Source organism: Elgaria multicarinata, chromosome 22 (genome assembly GCF_023053635.1).
Source record: "Elgaria multicarinata webbii isolate HBS135686 ecotype San Diego chromosome 22, rElgMul1.1.pri, whole genome shotgun sequence".
Classification (NCBI taxonomy): domain Eukaryota; kingdom Metazoa; phylum Chordata; class Lepidosauria; order Squamata; family Anguidae; genus Elgaria; species Elgaria multicarinata.
The window spans coordinates 10406726-10426659 of record NC_086192.1 but is presented as its reverse complement, the minus strand read 5'-3'; the positions used below and the strand labels follow the sequence as shown (position 1 = coordinate 10426659).

Sequence of the window (19934 nt, the reverse complement as noted above, 5' to 3'; positions counted from 1 at the left end):
AGCTGTGTTTTGTATGAGTTGTTGACAAACAGTCTTCAATGGCAGTCCCATGTAGAATGCATTTACCATAGTCTGCAAGTCACTGGTGCATTTGTAGTGGAGGCTAGGTCTGCCTAGTTTAGTGCAGAATCTTTACATATAATTGGAACACAGCTGTGGGGAGTGACAGTGACAAAATTGTTAATTGTAAGCTTCCACTAAGCATGTAGGGGCAATAGAAGGACCTGCAACCCTGTGGAGTGGGCCGAGAAATGAAAGATTTCCAGATTGTTGTGCCTTGAAAAAAAACAAGCTGACATATTAGATAGATAGAATATTAGCTGAATATGAGCCAACAGTGCGATATGGCTGCAAGAAAGGCAATTGCTATTTTGGGCTGCATTAATAGAAGTATAGCTTCCAAATCACGTGAGGTACTGGTTCCTCTCTATTCGGCCCTGGTTAGGCCTCATCTAGAGTATTGTGTCCAGTTCTGGGCTCCACAATTCAAGAAGGACGCAAACAAGCTGGAGCGTGTTCAGAGGAGGGCAACCAGGATGATCAGGGGTCTGGAAACAAAGCTCTATGAGGAGAGACAGAAAGAACTGGGCATGTTTAGCCTGGAGAAGAGAAGATGGAGGGGAGACATGAGAGCACTCTTCAAGTCCTTGAAAGGTTGTCACACAGAGGAGAGCCAGGATCTCTTCTCCATCCTCCCAGAGTGTAGGATACGGAATAACGGGCTCAAGTTAAAGGAAGCCAGATTCTGGCTGGACATCAGGAAAAACTTCCTGACTGTTAGAGCAGTGCGACAATGGAATCAGTTACCTAGGGAGGTGGTGGGCTCTCCCACACTAGAGGCCTTCAAGAGGCAGCTGGACAAGCATCTGTCAGGGATGCTTTAGGGTGGATTCCTGCATTGAGCAGGGGGTTGGACTTGATGGCCTTGTAGGCCCCTTCCAACTCTGCTATTCTATGATTCTATGATAGATACATCCCTTTATGTGTTTAGCACAGGAGATCCCATGTTGCTTTGGCTCTTCTCCCAGCAGCCACAACAGTGGTGCTATCCTGTAGAAGGGAGTAAGGGATGCAGTTGATGCAGCCTCTCCCTCAGGCAAACCAGAAATAATCACACAGCACGGCCGAGATTGCCTATACTTTTTTAGATATCGTAAGCGGTATATAAAACTATTAAATAGATATTAAATAATAGGTGCTGCTGCGTCATAAAATCCTTGAGGTTTGACACAGGCAAAGGAAACCGTGGAGCATTAACTGGGCTGTACTGGAACGTAGCAAGCTGCCTTATACTGAGTCAGACTACTGGTCCATCTAGCCCAGTATTGTCGACGCTGACAGGCAGCGGCTCTCCAGGTGGGATTTTTTTTCTTCGCCCTACCTGGAAAAGCCAGGGATCGAACCTGGGACCTTCAGCATGCAAAGCATGTGCTCTATCACACTGAGCTAGGTCTCCTCCCCTCCCTGCTGTAGTTGGAAGGAGCCATTGTGCTTGTGGTGAGAGCTGATCAACATATGTAACTGAGAGTTAAGAGTGAAATAAGTGTGGTCTGAGCCAGGAAGAAAGTGCCCCAGGTATCAAAAGCATAAGAAACACTAGTCTAGGAAGACTGCAGCATGCAAAAATTGTCAAGTTTGCAGTCCTGTGGAGATAAATATGTTTGGGGACAGAACCCAGTTTTCTGTCCAGTAAGAGAACAATGGCTTGCATCCGGGTGTGTGCTATCGAAACAAGCAGATGCTGCATTCTCAGCATTTTTGCACTTCCTTTTGGACGATGGCAACTTGGAACGCTCTTCTTCCAGCGAAATATGCTGACTTCTCCCTAGGAAGAGGTCAGCAGGTTTGCTTCTGTCAGCATCTTTCTCCACTACCCCCCTCCCGCCTTAATTGTGTGTCCGTTGTTGGGGTTCATCGACGGGAAATCCAAAATACCTTCCTTACACATCAGTCTTTAAGTCATTCTTAGCGTTTTAATCAATGTTCGTGGGGAATGGTCCCCGATCATTTAGCTGAATTCTCGAAGCATGCACTAGGGGCATATAGCACAGTGTTGTTAGGTAAGGCATTGCTCAAGAGTAAATTTGATGACATAAGATATAATTATACAAATGGTAGAGTTGGTACAAAATTGCTTCCTGGGAGATTAAGAATGTTCTTTTTAACTGTGACCCGCCCAGAGAGCTTCAGCTATTGGGCGGTATAAAAATGCAATAAATAAATAAACTGTGTACTCATAGTATGCAAGTCCTGTGTGTATTCATGTCCTTACAGCTGTAAGTGCAGCACATAACTTTACTATGGATTACTGTGCTAGTATCCTAGGCTGTTGTTTTAAGTACATATTTAGGGCAGGGTACTCAGCTATGAAATATCAGAGTCGCAAGACTGTGTTGGAACAGATTTCATTCATCCGGATCGCTTTGTTGCAAGGGAGTTCTCTTATGACTCATTGCTGCAGAGCATTTTGCAAGTGGCTAGCCTTAATTAATCCTGATTTGTGGAGTGTGTTGCAAGTCCTGGACGGTCCCAAAGTTCAACTCGCGTACATTGCTTTATGTTTTTTTCTCCCTGTTGGAGAGTCTTTATTCCCAAGGCAATTGGCTTCCTGCATGTGTGGTGATCAAAGGCTTCCTGGATGGCAACTGGTAGTTAAACGTACAGGGATCCCATCTTTACCTGCTTCTTGAAAACTTCCATTACTAGCGAAGAGTTTATAGAGAAAGCAGAAGACTTTTCACTCCTCCCTTTTAGCTTAATATAGCCTTTCCCAGCCCGGTGTTAACACAATTCTGTGGTTGTTTAAATGCATTACTTGAGGTTCACAAGCAGGAAACTCTCAAAACTAGCCAGGACATGGGGCTTCTACACACGTAATATTTGCTGACGAGAGTGCCCTTGAAATACTCCTCTGATAATCAAGCACGTTTTGCATGAGTATCCACCTACTTTTCTTTTTGCTGCCAGTCACGTTTTCCCTTCCTCTCACAGTTTTGACCACCTGCTATGCAAACCTATGTATCTGGCTTTGCGTCTCGGCCAAGACATTAATTGGCACACCACCTTCAGGCCTTTTTTTTTTTTTTAAAAAAAATGAGCATTTGTCTGGCTGCCACTTAACCTGCATTGTGGATACTTGATGTTAACGTATTCCTTTTTCCACCAGAGCTACTGTTCCCGAGTCCATTTAAGCCAATGTTTTACTGCAGAATGGATGAGGCGTTGCTGCAAAAAATAAATAAACTCGAGTTCACCTGCCTATGAAATACTTCTACATTTAGTTCCATTACTTAGTGTTTCTTTGACTAACTTAATTAAAGGAACTGGTTATAGATAACGCCATGCTTCTACTTGGGGCATTGGTATTGCTTGATTGGCAATATTGATAGTTTTTCAGTCCAGTTGCATTTCTGTTGGCATGTCTGTTTTTGAAGGAATAGTAGTTTGAGAATGTACCTTCTACTTGAGCCATCTTTGAGGTCAGTTGATCCTTCATCAGGATGGAGTTCTTTGTGCAGGGCTGGCATCAGTAGTTGGCTTTGTTGGGGGCTTGCTGGTGCCTGCATTCCCGCTGGTGTTCCCCTGCCATCTACACCTTCCACCTTGTTGCTTCTGTGTGTTTGCTTACCTTCCAAACATGTGAGCAGAGACGAAGGCAAGAAGGAGCAGTAGCTCCACTCGTTTTGCCTTCTCCTTCTGGTCTGTGGCATGGATTGAGCCCAAATGGAGAGAGCAACTGAAATGGCAATGGTGCCCAAGGTCTTCACAAAACTCAGAGCTGTAACTGGCTTTTGGGCAGAGAATCTCACTCATAGGTGGCCCATATGAGTCTGAATTCTAAAGCTACCAGGTAATTTTTAGGGAGAGGAGGGGCAGAAATTCCTTCTGTTGCTTAAGGCTGCATTATACTAGTGGTTCAGAGTTTAATCCTCCTTCTGCACCTAACAAAAGATGTTCCAGACTTGTGATACACAGGGATGCACCATGATCCTGAGATGCTTAATATAATAACTTAAAACATTTGTTTAGTGCTTTCACTTGTTCTGAACCCTTCACATCCATTCTCTGTGTCTCATCACAACAAGTGTGCTTAGTCATTATTATTCCCATACTACAGATAGGGGAACTGTGGCTAGGAATGGCTTTCCTAAGGGATACCTAGTGAGTTCATGGCAGAGGTGAAATTTGAACCAGATGTCTGCTTTGTAGTTGGGTCTACACTTCATCAATTATAATATGGGCATGAATACCATAGGCTGTAAGAATCCTGTACATTCTTTGTTTTTTCCTTGTTAAAGTAGCTGTAGGTGTGCGTTTATGGATCCTAAGCTTGCTTAACTATTTGACATTACTGCATTGACTATATAGACAGTCTTCTGGCAAAGGTTCTACAAAATTTGACAGTGTCGTTGTGTTTAGCAGATGGCCATAATTAAAGTAAATCTGTCTTGGGGTCTCTGTGTGTAGCTTAAATGCTGTGGCTGAGCTTTGTCTTTGCTCGGATAACTATAACCATCTGCCACATTTTGGCCATTAAAAGTAGCCGATGACATGAAGGCAAAAAAATGGCTTTCCATAAATTTGTAATCTAGCTAGTAAGTTAGTGCTGACTTTCTTTTAACAAGGAGTGAAGTTGAAAAGAGACTAGAGATTGGTGCAGATACACCGATAAGGATCTCCTAAATGGTGGTAAGATTTCAGGAGTGAGTTCCAGGGTTGGATGCTTCTGCCTTTCTGGAGCAAATTCTCCCTCCTATCCATCTGCTTTAAGCACAAACTTGTAAATGCTTAATTGTGATTAAGAGACAGGTATTTATTAATTGCATTTTTGCCTTTCCTTAAGTTGAAAAAGTGTCCCTTCTCCCAGAGAATGGAGGACCCAGGGCAATTTCAGCAGCTGTCACTAAGAGATCCTCAATGTTACAGCTGCGCTGGCCCCAATGGTGATGAGGTCGGTGGACCAGGAAACGTACCCAGCTCCCATCACTTCCAGCTTTTCAGTGGCAAAGCCTGATGGTTCTCATGCTGTGTGGCAGGAGCAGATCAAGCACAAGACGAGGCAGGAAAAAGGAGATTGCAACACAAATGCATAAGAAATATGCAGAGGAAAATGTTGTTTGAAACTGTCGGGAGCACTCATTTAGTAACAAGAGCTGTACTCCACTGTTTCATCAAATCCCTCCTAAAGAGACTTGTAAGAAGCTGATGGGTGTTAACTGTATTCCTTGAGATTCTTATTTGACTGCCAAGAATCAATACCTTTCACCCTTTCCTTTTGGGAGGGGGGTTCCCTCTACCTAAAGAACAGGTGTGTCTGTCTGTGTGTGGGCATATGCACACAGAAATACTCTCCCCTCCACAGTGAAGGAAGCATTCCTGGCAGGTATACTAACAAATGTTAGGAATGCTTCACACCGCAAACACTTGGGCCAACTGGCGTAGAAGGCAGTTAGAGGTTTATATGTTGAAACTCCCCTGGCTGCAAGCAAGCTAAAGACAGTTATGATGGAGCGTTACATGTCAAAAATGATCTCTTGAAGGCCTCTAGTGTGGGAGAGCCCACAACCTCCCTAGATAACTGATTCCATTGTCGCACTGCTCTAACAGTCAGGAAGTTTTTCCTGATGTCCAGCTGGAATCTGGCTTCCTTTAACTTGAGTCCGTTATTCCGTGTCCTGCACTCTGGGAGGATCGAGAAGAGATCCTGGCCCTCCTCTGTGTGACAACCTTTTAAGTATTTGAAGAGTGCTATCATGTCTCCCCTCCATCTCCTCTTCTCCAGGCTAAACATGCCCAGTTCTTTCAGTCTCTCTTCATAGGGCTTTGTTTCCAGACCTCTGATCATTGTGGTTGCCCTCCTCTGAACACGCTCCAGCTTGTCTGCGTCCTTCTTGAATTGTGGAGCCCAGAACTGGACGCAATACTCTAGATAAGGCCTAACTAGGGCCAAATAGAGAGGAACTAGTACCTCACGTGATTTGGAAGCTATACTTCTATGAATGCAGCCCAAAATAGCATTTGCCTTTCTTGCAGCCATATCGCACTGTTGGCTCATATTCAGCTTGCAATCTACAACAATTCCAAGTGGCCAACCAGCTGCTCATGGGAAACCCATGAGCAGGACATGAGTGCAACAGGACATAAGTGAAACAGCATCCTTTTTCCATGTCCCCCAGCATACTGCCTCTGATACTGGAGATGGCATATAGCCATCAGAACTAGTAGGCATTGATAGCTTTCTCCTCTTAGAATTTGTCTAACTCCTTTTAAAGCCATCCAAATCGGTAGCCATCACAAAGCGTTGGGGTAGTGAATTCCATCGTCTAACTCTGCGCTGTGTGAAGAAATCCGTCCTGAATCTCCTACCAACCAGCTCCGTGAGATGACCCCTTTGGGTTCTAGTATTATAAGACAGAGGAAGAGCTGAGGGAAGACCACCGGGGAAGACCTGAAGGTGGAGTCGCTTGCCCAAAGCCATTCTGACTTCATAGCCAGACTTTGAGCCTGTCCAGCTTTAGCACAGTGGGCTACAATGGCGCTAATTTAAAAAGTATTACACACGTTTACCTCGAAATTGGAAATGGAGGCTTTAAGGCAGATGTGTTGGACTACAACACATTTTGGGGGGGGTGCTGGGAGTAATCCCAACACATCTGGAGGGCACTGGGCTGAGGAAGGCCACTTTAAGTTGATCCATCAAGGTAATTGCAAGGTTGACTTTGAAATACAGTAGCCCTTTTGAACATATAATTATGCTTCAGGTGGCCTTTGGAGGATTCGTGTTTGGCGTATACATTTGCATGGTTTCATTATAGCTGCACGACACAACTCTGCAGCCGTTGAGGAAGAGAAATGCAGTGTGGCACACCCTTTCTTTATCAGAGGGTACAAAGAAGGACACAACAGAATTAGGAAGGTGGAGCCCTGTAATGAGGCACACAAAATGCCACTGATAGCAAGGTAGGGCGCACAGGGGATTCACGCCCTCGGATGTTCCATGAGTCTTCCACCGGAGCGGTTCTGTGCTCTTCTGCTCTTTTTAAGGCCGAACTTTACAGGTGGAAAAAACTTTTTACTTCTGAGGAATGTTCTTGCAAAACATTTTCTTCCACTCTTTGCCCCTTTATCTGGTTGTCATGAATGAATCATTCTTACTCGGTAGCTGGCTGGCTTCTTTATTGCACAAATGAGGAATTGAAATTGTGTGGAAGTCAGTGGGAGTTCCTTCGAAAAGGACTTGTTGTTCAAGGCTCTTGTGCTGACGAATGCTACAGCAGCCTTTCCCAACCCCGGCGCTTCTAGACGTGTTGGACTACAACTCCCATCCTCCTGAGCCAGTTAGATCAGTGGCCTTGTTGACTGGAGGATGATGGGGCTTGTAGGATGCAGTACAGTCTTTATCCCATCTGTATCCTGTTCCTCCTCCGAGGAAGTCAGGATGGCCTATAGCGCTGGAGACCCTGTGGGACCTCAGCTGCTATCGCCCATGGCCATTGGCCATGCTGGCTGAGCCTGATGGGAATTGGGAGTCCGGTAACTTCTGGAGGACCACAGGTTCCCACCCCTGTTAACTGGTGTGGTGGCTGAGGCGGAGTTACGAATCAGGAAGCTCTTAGTTCGGATTTATTTATTTATTATTATTTATTTACAATATTTATATACCGTTCCCCATTGAAAATTTCAGAGCTGTGTACAAGATAAAATGAAAATAAAAACAGAATAAAACACTTAAAGCAGATCTTAAAAGAAGCAAATGCAGTGACTCCTGGCTGGACGTTAAGGAAAGGCTTCCTGGAATAATGATGTTTTCAAGAGGCGCCGAAAGGAGTATGAAGTTGGCACCTGCCTGACCTCCAGAGGCAGGGAATTCCACAGGAGGGGAGCCACCACACTGAAGGCTCTTCCCCTGGTGGACTCCAATTGGAGGATGGGTCTATGTGGGACCACCAGGAGCAGACCCTCGGATGTCCTCAGTGACCGGGCAGGTTGGTAGGGGAGAAGGGGCTCTCTCGGGTATCCTGGCCCCAAGTTGTTTAGGGCTTTGTACACAAGTACAAGAATCTTAAACCTGGCCCGGTAGCGAATAGGCAGCCAGTGTGGTTCCCTCAACAGAGGAGTTACATGCTGGAAAGGGGCAGCTCCAGATAACAGCCGAGCTGCAGTATTCTGCACTAGCTCCAGCTTCCAGAGCGGCTTCAAGGGCAGCCCCACACAGAGCGTGTTGCAGTAGTCCAATCTTGAGGTTACCAATGCCTGTACCACCGTGGCCAAGCTATCCCTGACCAGGAGAGGCCGTTCTCAGCTCCGCCTATGAACTCACCAGATGACCTTAGGCAAAGTGTACTTTCTTGGGGTCAGTCTCCCCTCCTTCCCTCTAGACTTGGAGGGTTGATAATTCTGACACAAGAACTGCTTCGAACAACTGAAAACCCTGGATTAATGTTAAATATTACCTTTGCTTTTATCCTCACAACAACCCTGAACTTAGGGTCGCCCGGTGAGCTTCACAGCTGAGCAAGCGTCCAAATCCCTCCATTGCAAACCACAATGGTATGATTTATGCGCGGCACTTTCGAATGAAATGTGACCATGTGTGTGTGTGGGCCACGTCTCTTGAGCCTTCCTTAAAGTTCCCTGCAGCAATCTGCAGAAGTAAAATCAAAACAGGAAAATGTGGTTGGCCTAGTAATGGCTGCTTTGCTTGAGTTCCACCTCTATGTTAAGAATTGCTAGTTGTATTAACTTGGGGTTCTTGGTCGGAATTTAGAGGGTTCTAACAAGCGCAAGTGGTCGGCTTGCGTGGCAGTGTTGGTGATCGTGTGTAACGGCTTTTAAACGTTCCACCTTCAGGGAAAGGCTTCCACGTCGACTGGTTTGCTGAGGAATCCTTGCACATTGCAGAGAATTCTTGGTCCTTTGTGTGTTTAAGGCAGGATGTCCGGATGTCTTTCAGCCCAAGGGTGGGTGGGCAGGGCTGAAAGTGAAGGAGCGGGCCATTTATAAAAAAAATTACCAAAAATACTAGCTTATTTCTTAAAGTTCTTATTTCCAGTAACAGAGCCTGAGGATATGCATTTCAACCTTCTAGAAAGAAAATGTGCACAAAAGCCAGGACACTGCCAAATGATTGGTTGGGGGGTGGGAAGGGGGCGGGACTAGGGAAAGGGGGCCTGGCCATCTGGGAAACTCCAGGAGGGGTGGATTTGGGGCCCCTGAGGTTCTCCACTCCTGTTTTAGTGTGTACTGTGGGGTGGGGTTGGGGGAGGGAAATACCTACTCTAAGCCATCATTCAATTCCTGCCTTTACACTTAAGTTCCTGCGGTTACAGAAAAGAGATTTAATTCTGTAACTGAAATAGCATCAGTTCAGTAATGCCACCCTGCCTGGGCCACGAGGCCTGTTAGAACTTGCTATTTACCCTCCCAGCTTCCACGGTATATATAACGCCTTGTGAACAGGGCCCAAATTCATATCATGGCTTGTTACAACGCAGCTACGCTTCAATTGTAAGCCTATGCGGCAGGGTCTTGCTATTTACTGTTTTACTCTGTACAGCACCATGTACACTGATGGTGCTATATAAATAAATAATAATAATAATAATAATAAAATTTTAGTGCAGGCCCCAAGTTTCAAAACCATGTTGGAGGAACGACCATCTTTAGGCCCTCTAGCAAGAGTGCTTCTAACACAGTTCACTGTGGGATGTTTTGCAGTCTTGCTGGCCTTGAACTCCATTACATTTCCTGGGCTTGTGCAACTGTGTGTGTTTGAATTACATTCCTGTAGTTTGATGCTGGACTTAAATCAGTTCTGCAGCTTGTATGCGCTATGTTCTGTTGTCTTTTCCTAGTTGGGTATCCTTCATTCTGTCTAAATCATGTTGCTTTATTTGGGTTTCCTGGTTATACTGGAATTAAACGCCTCCTGTCTCACCCTATCCTCTGTACGCTGTTTTGTGTTGGTGTTTTCTTGAAAAGTGGCTAAAATTATGTCCCTGCATTATAAAATCTCTGAACCCAGTCCAGTGTGTCTTGACTTAGAAGTACATACCAGTGTGTTAAAGGGGTATTCCTCCTCCAAAGTTTGCATTGGATTTTAGCCCTACCTACAGAGGTTAGTGGGGTGCTGGCCAGACCTGTTGGTCTTCATTGGCCCTGTTTGCACATAATGGTGGCAGTTCATGGGTTAATTAACCCAAGCTTTGCTGTAATACAAACAGATGGGTTGTTGGGGATGAGCAGGAGAGAGCAGGTGAGCTGCCTGCAGTGTGCTCACCTCTTCTGCTTTACAGCACAAACCATGATTAGCTTTGTAGGTTGTGCAGGATGACGGATGAACCCAGACTGCTGGGTTGTTTAGGGAACAACAAACCATGAGTTAAGAATTGCTCTCTCATGCTTCTCCCTGAAAGCCCATCTGTTCTCGTTCTGTAAGAACCAGGTCATTGTAAGTCAAGTCTGGGTTGTTTAACCACCCATTTACCTGTAATGTCTGGTTTCGGACATCCCAGAGCAACCTCTGATCGGTCCAATTGGAGGTTGCGTTTTCAAAATGGTGGTGGCGTGTGCTGCAGCAAGTTGTGGATTAATTAGCCCAGAATGTGTCATTATATTATTATTTCAGTTTACACCTATATACAGAATACCCTAGACTGCCTCCTACCAGGTCATTCTCTCTCCCTGTGTGGACAGGGAATCTGCCTGAGGACACACCAAAATCCCTGTTAATGGCTGTTCATTGCAAGGAGAGCTCTGTAGTAGATTTATATCCCAATTAGTAGGGTGCGTGGGATGCTGTCCTAAAGAGATATGTTTTAGAGATCCTTTGCTGTGGGACTGAAGAATTGAGGCAGCATATTCTGGTTTCATCCATTTGCCAGGGGACCGAGGGCCACTGGGAGGCTGCCCCCCTGAAAGAATGTCATGGTAATCAGCCAGAGAAGGAGCAGCTGCAGGGAGATTGTTTCACACTTTCCTGCTGGAAAGGATACTTGTTAAAACATGCTGGCTGGCTGGGGAATGCTGGGAGTTGCAGGACGTTTTTCTGCCTAATCATGCATAGGATGGCATCCTAAAGGGCTTGCAAAAACGAGAAGATGGAGGTCCTTGTGAACCTCTAAACTCCAAAGCTTCACCAGCAGTATTGATAGTTGCTGCTGATGAGACTCGGCCGCCATGAGAGGGACACGAACCATTCAGTGGCTTTGAATTCTATTGTGTCTCTTCCAGCTCCAGAACCTGGGCATTAACCCGGCCAACATTGGCTTCAGCACTCTGACCATGGAGTCTGACAAATTCATCTGCATCCGAGAGAAAGTTGGAGAACAGGCCCAGGTGGTCATTATCGACATGAATGATCCTAGCAACCCCATTCGCCGTCCAATTTCAGCCGACAGCGCTATCATGAACCCTGCTAGCAAAGTCATTGCCCTAAAAGGTATGTGGAACATCTCTCTCAATTGTATCTTAAATATTTCTGGGATCAAGGTTTAGGTTGGTTTTTTTGGGAGGGGTGGTGGTGCATTTGAGGTTTTAAAAGTGTGCTGATTCCCCTCTCGTTCTTTCTCTCAAACTATCTAGAGCCACTACTGCAACAAATGTCATTACTCATCCGCCCCGCCCCTTATGGCTATAAAAAACCAGTGGCTTTTCCAGCATTTGCAGTGATAATTGCTTCCAAATTAGTAGGGTGATTGGTTAGTGACATCTTCGATGGCTTTTGTTAATACGAGCTTGTCTTATAGCAGGAATGAGCAACACGCAGCCCTCGCCGCCCCCTTTTGACCCCCCACTAACAGCAAAAGAAAAGGAAAGGAAAAACAGCAATTTGCCTCTGAAATGACTGCTACAGAGGCTTCCTGAGGACAAACTGTTTTTTGGAAGCGTCCATAGCGCTTTACTGACGAATTTCGGCAGCGAACAGCTGATTTTTTTTTTAAACAACATTTTGCAGCTGCCAAACTTTGCCAGCGTGGTAGCAAGGGTACAGCTCATGGGGCGGAAAACTGGCCCTTGTAGTGCCCATAGATGCCCACCCCTGCCATATAGTATGACTTCCAGGACACCAGCAAAAGCTGTTTTAATGTAAATGGCGCTTGTGTCTGGGTCTAAGGCGGTTGAACGTTAATTTTTAGGACAGCTACTAGAACAAGCAAGTGGAGGGCAGGGAAAACATGAAACTATCTTAAGATATCACCCACTCCAAGCAAGTGTGTGTGTGTGGGTGGGGGGGTCACTTCCGTACTTCAATCCCAGGCCCAGTTGTCATTATCAGTTATGTCATTCTCAGTATGTGCCGTTTCCACCCCTTAACAACAGGAGCTTTGCAACAGGGACCAAGCTTTGGTTTTTGTTCTAGTTTCTGTTTTTTAATCCATTTGTCTGGCATCCTATGGCAAGTATGAATTGCCTCTTGGAGACCAGGCAGGGAGACATTTAAAATCTGCAGATTACTTAATGTAGCTCAGGGGTGGGCAGATGTCAAAATTAGAGGATCTACTTATATTTATTTATTTTATTTTATTTTATTTTATTTATTACACTTATATAACGCTCCCATAGCCAGGGCTCTCTGGGCGGTTTACAGAAATTCTAAAATTGAGATAAAAACAAGTATACAAAATTTAAAACTCTAAAACACAGAACATACACACATAAAGCATTAAAAACCGATTAAAAACTAAACATGTGGGTGATTTTTGATATTTTTTTGCTAGAATCCCTATATCCACCAACTGGACCCAATAACATAGTGAATTAAGAGCTTGGAATTAAGGAGCAGGACTTTTTCCCCCCGGTACCAGAACTGAGCTCTTGTTTCTTTCACCTGAATCCACTCCTGGTTCCCCCCATCCCCAGCATTTTTTACTTCAGCAGCCCAATTGGGGTGGAAGTCCCCTTTTCCTTTCCTAGTGGGAATCAATTTACCGATTTATTGCAAATTCCCTAGATGAAGGCGATCCCAATCTACCTTCTCCCCACCGCCTGATGCATATTTTTTTTTCTGTGTGGACTAGTAACCTTTGTGGCCCAGTTTTGTAAAAGAGATGCAAAGCACCGGCCCAGGAAGGAACCAAAATGATTTTGCGGGTGCTCATTCCCTCACTCTGTACATTGTCTTGTAGAGTAATCACGGTGGTGCAGTTCTCTTGCCGTGCTGTAATAAAGTAGCTTTTCGAAATGGTCGATTTGTCCTTCAGATCTCTGTATCATAGGGGTTGGGAACACACAGCCCATGGGATTTTAAAATCCAGAATCTCCCAGCTGACATTGTAAAAGGAGGCATCTGTTTTCATGCTGGCCGGCCAGCCGACCCGCCACTGGCTGCCAAAGATGTTTGAACATGACCTGGCGAAAATGCTACAGTAGTGCAAGTAGGAGCCCTGGTCCATTGTGCAGCGGGGCGATTTCATGCATCCGTTGGAGGCAAATGTCTGTGGCCTTAGTGAAGTATCCCTGACAAGTATACTCACACTTGTATTCAAACGCTATGTGTTTCGCTTTACCTCAAATATACACTTTAAAAAAAATAAAATTAGTTGGAAGTGGCCCTTAATGCATGAACCACGGGCAATTCCCCTCCCCCTTTTTTTTTTAGAAAACAGCCATGCTATCTCCTTTTAAATGTTCAGAACAAGAGTATTTAACACTTTCTGCAAAACTTCTTTTATCTACTGTGCAAAGTAGTTATGGACTTTTAGCTCTTAGCTTCCAGTTTCCCATCATTGTTCTGTGCTCAGCCTATCCTGGAGCACGGCTCTGTAAAGATATGGCACCTCTTGCCGGTTACGTAACAGATTTGGTCAGTGTATCCTACCTAGGCCTCTAAGCCATAGCGCAAGTCCCAACTTGAATCTGCCTTGGTAATGGATGCAGTGTGTCTAGTCACTTTTGTTCAAATGTTCAAACGGATAATATTTTTTCAAAGTGCCGCTCATGTGCCGCCACTGAAGCCAAGATGTTGCTACGTTTCCTCCTTTGGTGGAGAAACTTTTAAGTTCTCAACTGTCTCATTACAATAGCTTCCTCTTTTTTTCTTTCTTTCTGATGGCTTTAATGTTGTATCACTATTTTTGTCACACTTTCTAATGCTTTCTTGTGTATGCAGATGGTGAGTTACCTCCGTTTCAGATTGTATTTGTGTTTGTCCTGTTTTATGAAAAGAGAATGCGAAAGGCTTACCGGCTTAAAGGCTTAAGGGGGCACATCGCTGAATAATTAAGGTGGAGGAGTAGACAAGGACCTATATTGTGACTAGGCTGTGGAGCCTTGTTCTCAAAGCTCATCTTAAAAACAAAAAGGCAAAAGAGTGGTCTCGATTGCTAGGACCTGCTTGGATATGCATCAGGCTTTTTATAAACAGGACTGAGACTCTTACAATTTCATATCTGGCTGTATTTTCTGCTTTTCATGTCCTCTGCAAATAGTGTGGGGCAGAAATGGAGCCAGAGTCTGGCTTTCAAACAAAGAACGTGTCTTGGATTATTACCACCCCAAAATCTAAGAATATATAGTAAAAGGAATAGCAACTGAAGTAGGCTTGAGTTCCCACCCCCATCCCTGCCCCTTCCCCTTTTGAGATCAGGTCTAACCTGTTATTGGAAAATGACCATCAAAACAGCAGAGACTACTGACCCTTGCTGGGGTTGGTGATAGCTTAGCCTTTAACCCCTAATAGCTTTGGAGTCTGGCCTGCATAGCTTCTGCGCTTTGTGTTCCCTTTTCGAGTGAAGATTGTGCAAACATGTTGGGTTAGTAATGTCCTTGGAAGTACTTGTAGCTTTTGTCTCTTCCCCCAGCTTCTTAAGCAGAGTTTTTCTTTCTTTCTGTGTTTGCTTCTGACCTATGCCCTTGCCTCTCTTCCACTAGCTGTTCTCAGAAATGGCAGGCAGGCCTTCTTGAGAAGTGTGGAACAGTTGCTATGGAGTCTCTTCCTGGTATTTGTCAAGTCTGGACCAGGGGCTAAAATGCTGAGTTAGCTTCTCCTTTCTGGTCATTGCTGGATAGCAGGCTGTCGGACAGCCTTCCACAACCTGGCGTCTTCCTGATGTGTTGGACTACAACTCCCACAATCCCCAACCAGCTATGGGAGATTCTGGGAGCTGTAGTCCAATGAACCTGCTCCTTCCGGTGGTTAGAGAGAAATGGATTTAGCGGCCATTCCTTATGGCCCTTGGCTTGCTGTGTGGCCCTGTTACTTCTCTCCTGTTGCCATTGTGCCTTACTCAGAACAGCTGGAAGCAGGCAACCTGTCTGCCATGATATTCATCTTAAACCTTGGCTAGGCTTGGACGATATCCTACACTGGGTTGGAAAGCGTGAGGAAGTGATTCCGTAGCATACTGCTTATTTAGCACTTGATCACAACTGTATCCCACGTTTACTCCAAGGAGTTTATTTATTTATTTATTTAAGGATTTTTTATGCCGCCATTCAGCCAAAAAAGGCTCTCATGGCGGCTTACAAAAGTATTTCTTGACAGTCCCTGCCCACAGGCTTACAATCTAAAAGACATGACACAAAAGGAAAGGGGATTGGGAGGGAGGAGGAGGGAAAGGAAAGCAAATTCAGGCACTACAATCTTAGTTGCAAAGGAGTTCAGGACAGTACACATGGGGTTGCTTTATCCTTGTAGCCAGTCCTTTTAGGCAGAGAGGAGGTGTTGTGCCAAAGCCCATTCTATGAGCTTAATGGCCTAGTAGGGGGTTCGAACCTGGATCACCCCAATTCCAGGTCCCAACACTTATCTGCTGCACCACGCTGATTTCCTTGTAGTAAGGACGTCAGAGGTAGTGGCATGCTCCACTTCAATATGTGAAAATTCACTCTTTTCCCCCTCTTGTGACCTGAAGCACTCCTCTCCTCTCCCCCCGCCCCCAAGCCTGCCTGGTTGTCATTGTCTCCTCTCCTCACTCGCTGTGTATCGTGCACGTTGAGTCTGCGGTATGCAACAGCCAAAACTTTGTTAACGGTTCTGGTTCGTTTGAAACCAAGCTACCGACTGACCTAACAAAGTGTCCACTTTGTGACTTACCGTTTCCTATTCTCTCGTGGAAACTCGTCGTGTGTTCCTCCTGTATTAGTACTAGACGCAGACATAAATGTGTGTGTACCGCTGCCGTTGTATGCCTTGGTGTACTTCTTACCTTCTCTCGCGAGAAGTAAAAAAAATCGTCTGCTTGGGTTAAGGATGAGTAACCGAGCATGAATGTCAAACATTTCAACTTCGTCGTGAACGAAAACTTATGTCTGCAATACCTGTGGCTGTCAAGCCATGACCAATTCAATAATTGGTAGATCGTGCGTTGAGTACTAGATGTGGTTTTAGAAATGTACTGGTGTGTGGTTTTAAAAAGCCTGCTGGCCACTGGGAATTTTTACAACCAAGTACAATGCATGACGGCTTTCCTTGGGTGGGGTGGGGGAGTCATGTGGTATGTGCAGACATTTTATCCACTTATCATAGCCTTTGACATAATTACACTTCACTAATCAGTGTGGCTAATTGATCTGTAATCGTACCTTCAGCCGGGAAGACCCTTCAGATCTTTAATATCGAGATGAAGAGCAAAATGAAGGCTCACACCATGACAGACGATGTCACCTTTTGGAAATGGATCTCTCTGAACACGGTGGCGCTCGTCACAGACAACGCCGTGTACCACTGGAGCATGGAAGGGGAGTCTCAACCCATCAAGATGTTTGATCGTCATTCTAGTCTTGCAGGCTGTCAGATCATCAACTACCGTACAGATGCCAAGCAGAAGTGGCTGCTTTTGACTGGCATATCCGCGCAGGTAATGCTTTGGTGCACGTTGATGTCTCCAAATAAGTCTGAACGTGGATTTAATTAGAACTCACGTGGGAACAGCTGTTTCTCATGCACCTCCGCTCTGGTCCCCATTCTGCTATTTGGGAATAGAATTGTACACTGATAGGTAAAAGGACTATTGACCATAACGGCAAAACTAGGGACGTAAAGTTTCAGGCCAGCACGTTCTGTGGATCATTGGCATGTTTTGGTCGTGACGTGCATAATCTTGCTCTTTTGGCACTGTGCTAGCAAAATCTCGGAATGTAATCTCTCATAACAGGACTAACACTGCTAAACATCATTCCAGAGGCTTGCCAGCAAAAATGACAAGATCCAGAGTGCAAGCAGCATTTAACCAGAGCCAGTGAGGCAGGCGCATTCCTCCACAGGTGCATTCTGGTTCAAGGGCTCTATGGCATTGCTCTTTTCACCAGTGTTCCTTTAAACTTTGTCCCATCTGCAGTTGGTCAAATCACTGTGTGATTTCACAGCTGAAATCTAGCACTCTGTGACTGAAACAACACTGAGCTTCTTCCTTTTCCTAAGGCTTTGCCTCAAGACCTGAAGAAAGGGGTTTGTTGGTGAGAGCGACTCTTGCAGGAGCATTGCTCACGGGGTGTGTGTGTTTGTGCGGGGTGCCACACTTATTGGGGTACAGGGAAAAACTGGTCGAGCCAAAATGCCAGGTTCCATTGGTTGACTATGTTTTTAAGTAACATCTTTTCTAAATACACCCGGGGCAGTTGACGGTTTTAAAGAGTGGCTTACATTTAAGAGTCGGGACACCAAAAGCAAAACGGATCAAACAACCAGCTGTTCTTGGACTGAAAAGTAACAACCAGGTAGTGTGGTCACTGCAGAAGACCCTTCTGAGTGGGATGGAGCCAAACGGTAGCTTGTGTCATCCAGGCCAGCGGCCTTGCTGTCTCTTGTCGAGAGTGGGACAGGAGGAGTAAAACGACAGGAAGCCTGCCGCAAAATACAGAGGTGCATAACAGTGGAAGGTGCTCTTACTGGGAGTTTGGACCGGGTTCTAGCCCATCCTTACCCAACCCGGTGCCCTCCAGGAGCAGGCCGAGGGAACATCAGTGACACCCCCCCCCCAAAAAAAATCCCACTAGAGGTAAAGCAGGGCCATTCCACCAGCCCTGATGAAAATTTTATTTTTTCCTTCTCCCTCCCCATTTTCTCTTCCTTGTGTGGTGTGTCTTTTTCGATTGATTGGAAGCTTCTTTTTTTAGGTTGAGCGGCATAAAAATACTTTTAATATGCATTGGGCTGCAACTACCAGTTGTAGCCCATCACATCTGGAGGGCACCAGGCTGGGGAAGGCTGGTCTACTCATGAGAAACGAACGACTCAAAATCGACCGTTCAGAGACTTTGCCTAAGCTTGTGTCAATGCCCTTCTTGCCTATTGAAGCCTGTTTAACGAAGTTTGCGGTTATTGTAATACAGTTGCCGAGTGAAACCTTCACGTGCGCTCTGTTTCTCTCCTCTCCCCTTTGTCCTACAAAGCAAAACCGCGTAGTGGGAGCCATGCAGCTTTATTCGGTAGATAGGAAAGTCTCCCAACCCATCGAGGGTCACGCCGCTAGCTTTGCGCAGTTCAAGATGGAAGGCAACGCGGAAGAATCCACCCTCTTCTGTTTTGCAGTGAGAGGACAAGCTGGAGGCAAGGTAAGCAAACACCTCTTGCTCAGTGGACGGAAAGACCTTTGCCCCCGGGTCTTCCTTCCATACAAATTTAGTTGCGGCACCGTGAAAAATTCAGAGTCAACTCGCTCTCCTGTCTCCGCCGCAACCGGCATAAACTGCTGCAGCATGCCATTGAATACCTGGTGTGCACTGTATGAATGAGGAGCTTCCTGTCAAGACGGCTTTTGATGAAGAGACGAAGCTGAGATACCGGGCACTGAGAACGGGATATAAAAATGCTTGGGCATTTATTTATTTATTACATTTTTATACCGCCCAATAGCTGACGCTCTCTGGGCGTTTCACAAAAATTAAAACCATGAAAAGCATAATGAGACGACCCAACAGTCTAATAACACAAATACAAAATAAAAAGCACAACCAGGATAAAACCACACGGCAAAAATTGATATAGATTAAAATACGGAATTAAAACAGCAAAGTTTAAATTTAAGTTAAATTAGGTGTTAAAATACTGAGAAAATAAAAAGGTTTTCAGCTGGCGACAAAGGCGCCAGGCGAACCTCTCTGGGGAGCTCATTCCACAACATTCTCTGAGCCACGGCAGAGAAGACCCTCCTCCTGGTAGCCACCTGCCTCACTTCCTTTGGCAGGGGCTCACGGAGAAGGACCCCTGTGGATGATCTTAAGGTCCGGGCAGGCGCATATGGGAGGAGGCGTTCCTTCAAATTACCTGGCCCCAAACCGTTTAGGGCTTTTAATTGTTAGTACCAGCACTTTGAATCAGGCCCGGACATGGACTGGCAGCCAATGAAATTGTAGAAGGACTGGCGTGATGTGGTCTCGCTGGCCAGTCGCTGTTGGTAAACGGACATGGCAAGAATTTGAGTGGGCTGGGGCGTGAGGAAGCTGCACATGGTCCCCATGTGGTCTCTGGTCTTCTGGGGCCGCCACGATTCAGTGCCAAATGGCTACAGAGCCTTAAGGACAAATTTAGCCTGTTTTTAAGCCACATTAGTCCTTTTCAAGGACCTGTAGTGACGGCAGAGGAGCGTGCCCACTCCTGAACTACAGTGTGGCATGTTAATTTATTTAGAACTGCAAAAAAACCTAAGTTCAACTTGGATTATTAGAGTTAGGCAAGGAGGGTGGTCCTGTTCAAATATAGCATAGTAATCAGTGGAAGCGGTTTAAACCATTCTGGAACAGTCAACATACCCTAATGGGGTATTTATATGATGGGGCATTTATGCCAGTCATCTCAACAGGTCTAGTATTTTATTGAAACCGTTCTTAGCTGTCTTGTTTTAAGTTTTGGCTATTTAATTTTTTTATGCTGGGTTTTTAAAGCCAGACTCTGGGGGAACCTTGGATGCCAGAGCAGACAGGCTTTTGGTCCTGGTGGCCTAGCTGCAACGTTGCCTTTTCTTGACTGACTTTGCATGATGCAGTAGCCAGTG

At 45.5% G+C, this 19934-nt stretch overlaps 1 protein-coding gene across 2 annotated transcripts in view; it reads left to right on the top strand.

Moving 5' to 3' along the window:
- The window catches only part of CLTC (clathrin heavy chain), a 71009-nt gene that overhangs the window by 9582 nt on the left and 41493 nt on the right, over positions 1-19934 (top strand). For both annotated transcript variants that reach the window (XM_063146673.1, XM_063146674.1), the window contains exons 2-4: positions 11233-11440; positions 16531-16799; positions 18334-18495. In XM_063146673.1, the coding sequence (XP_063002743.1) occupies positions 11233-11440; positions 16531-16799; positions 18334-18495 (639 nt within the window). The remainder of the gene's footprint in view (positions 1-11232; positions 11441-16530; positions 16800-18333; positions 18496-19934) is intronic.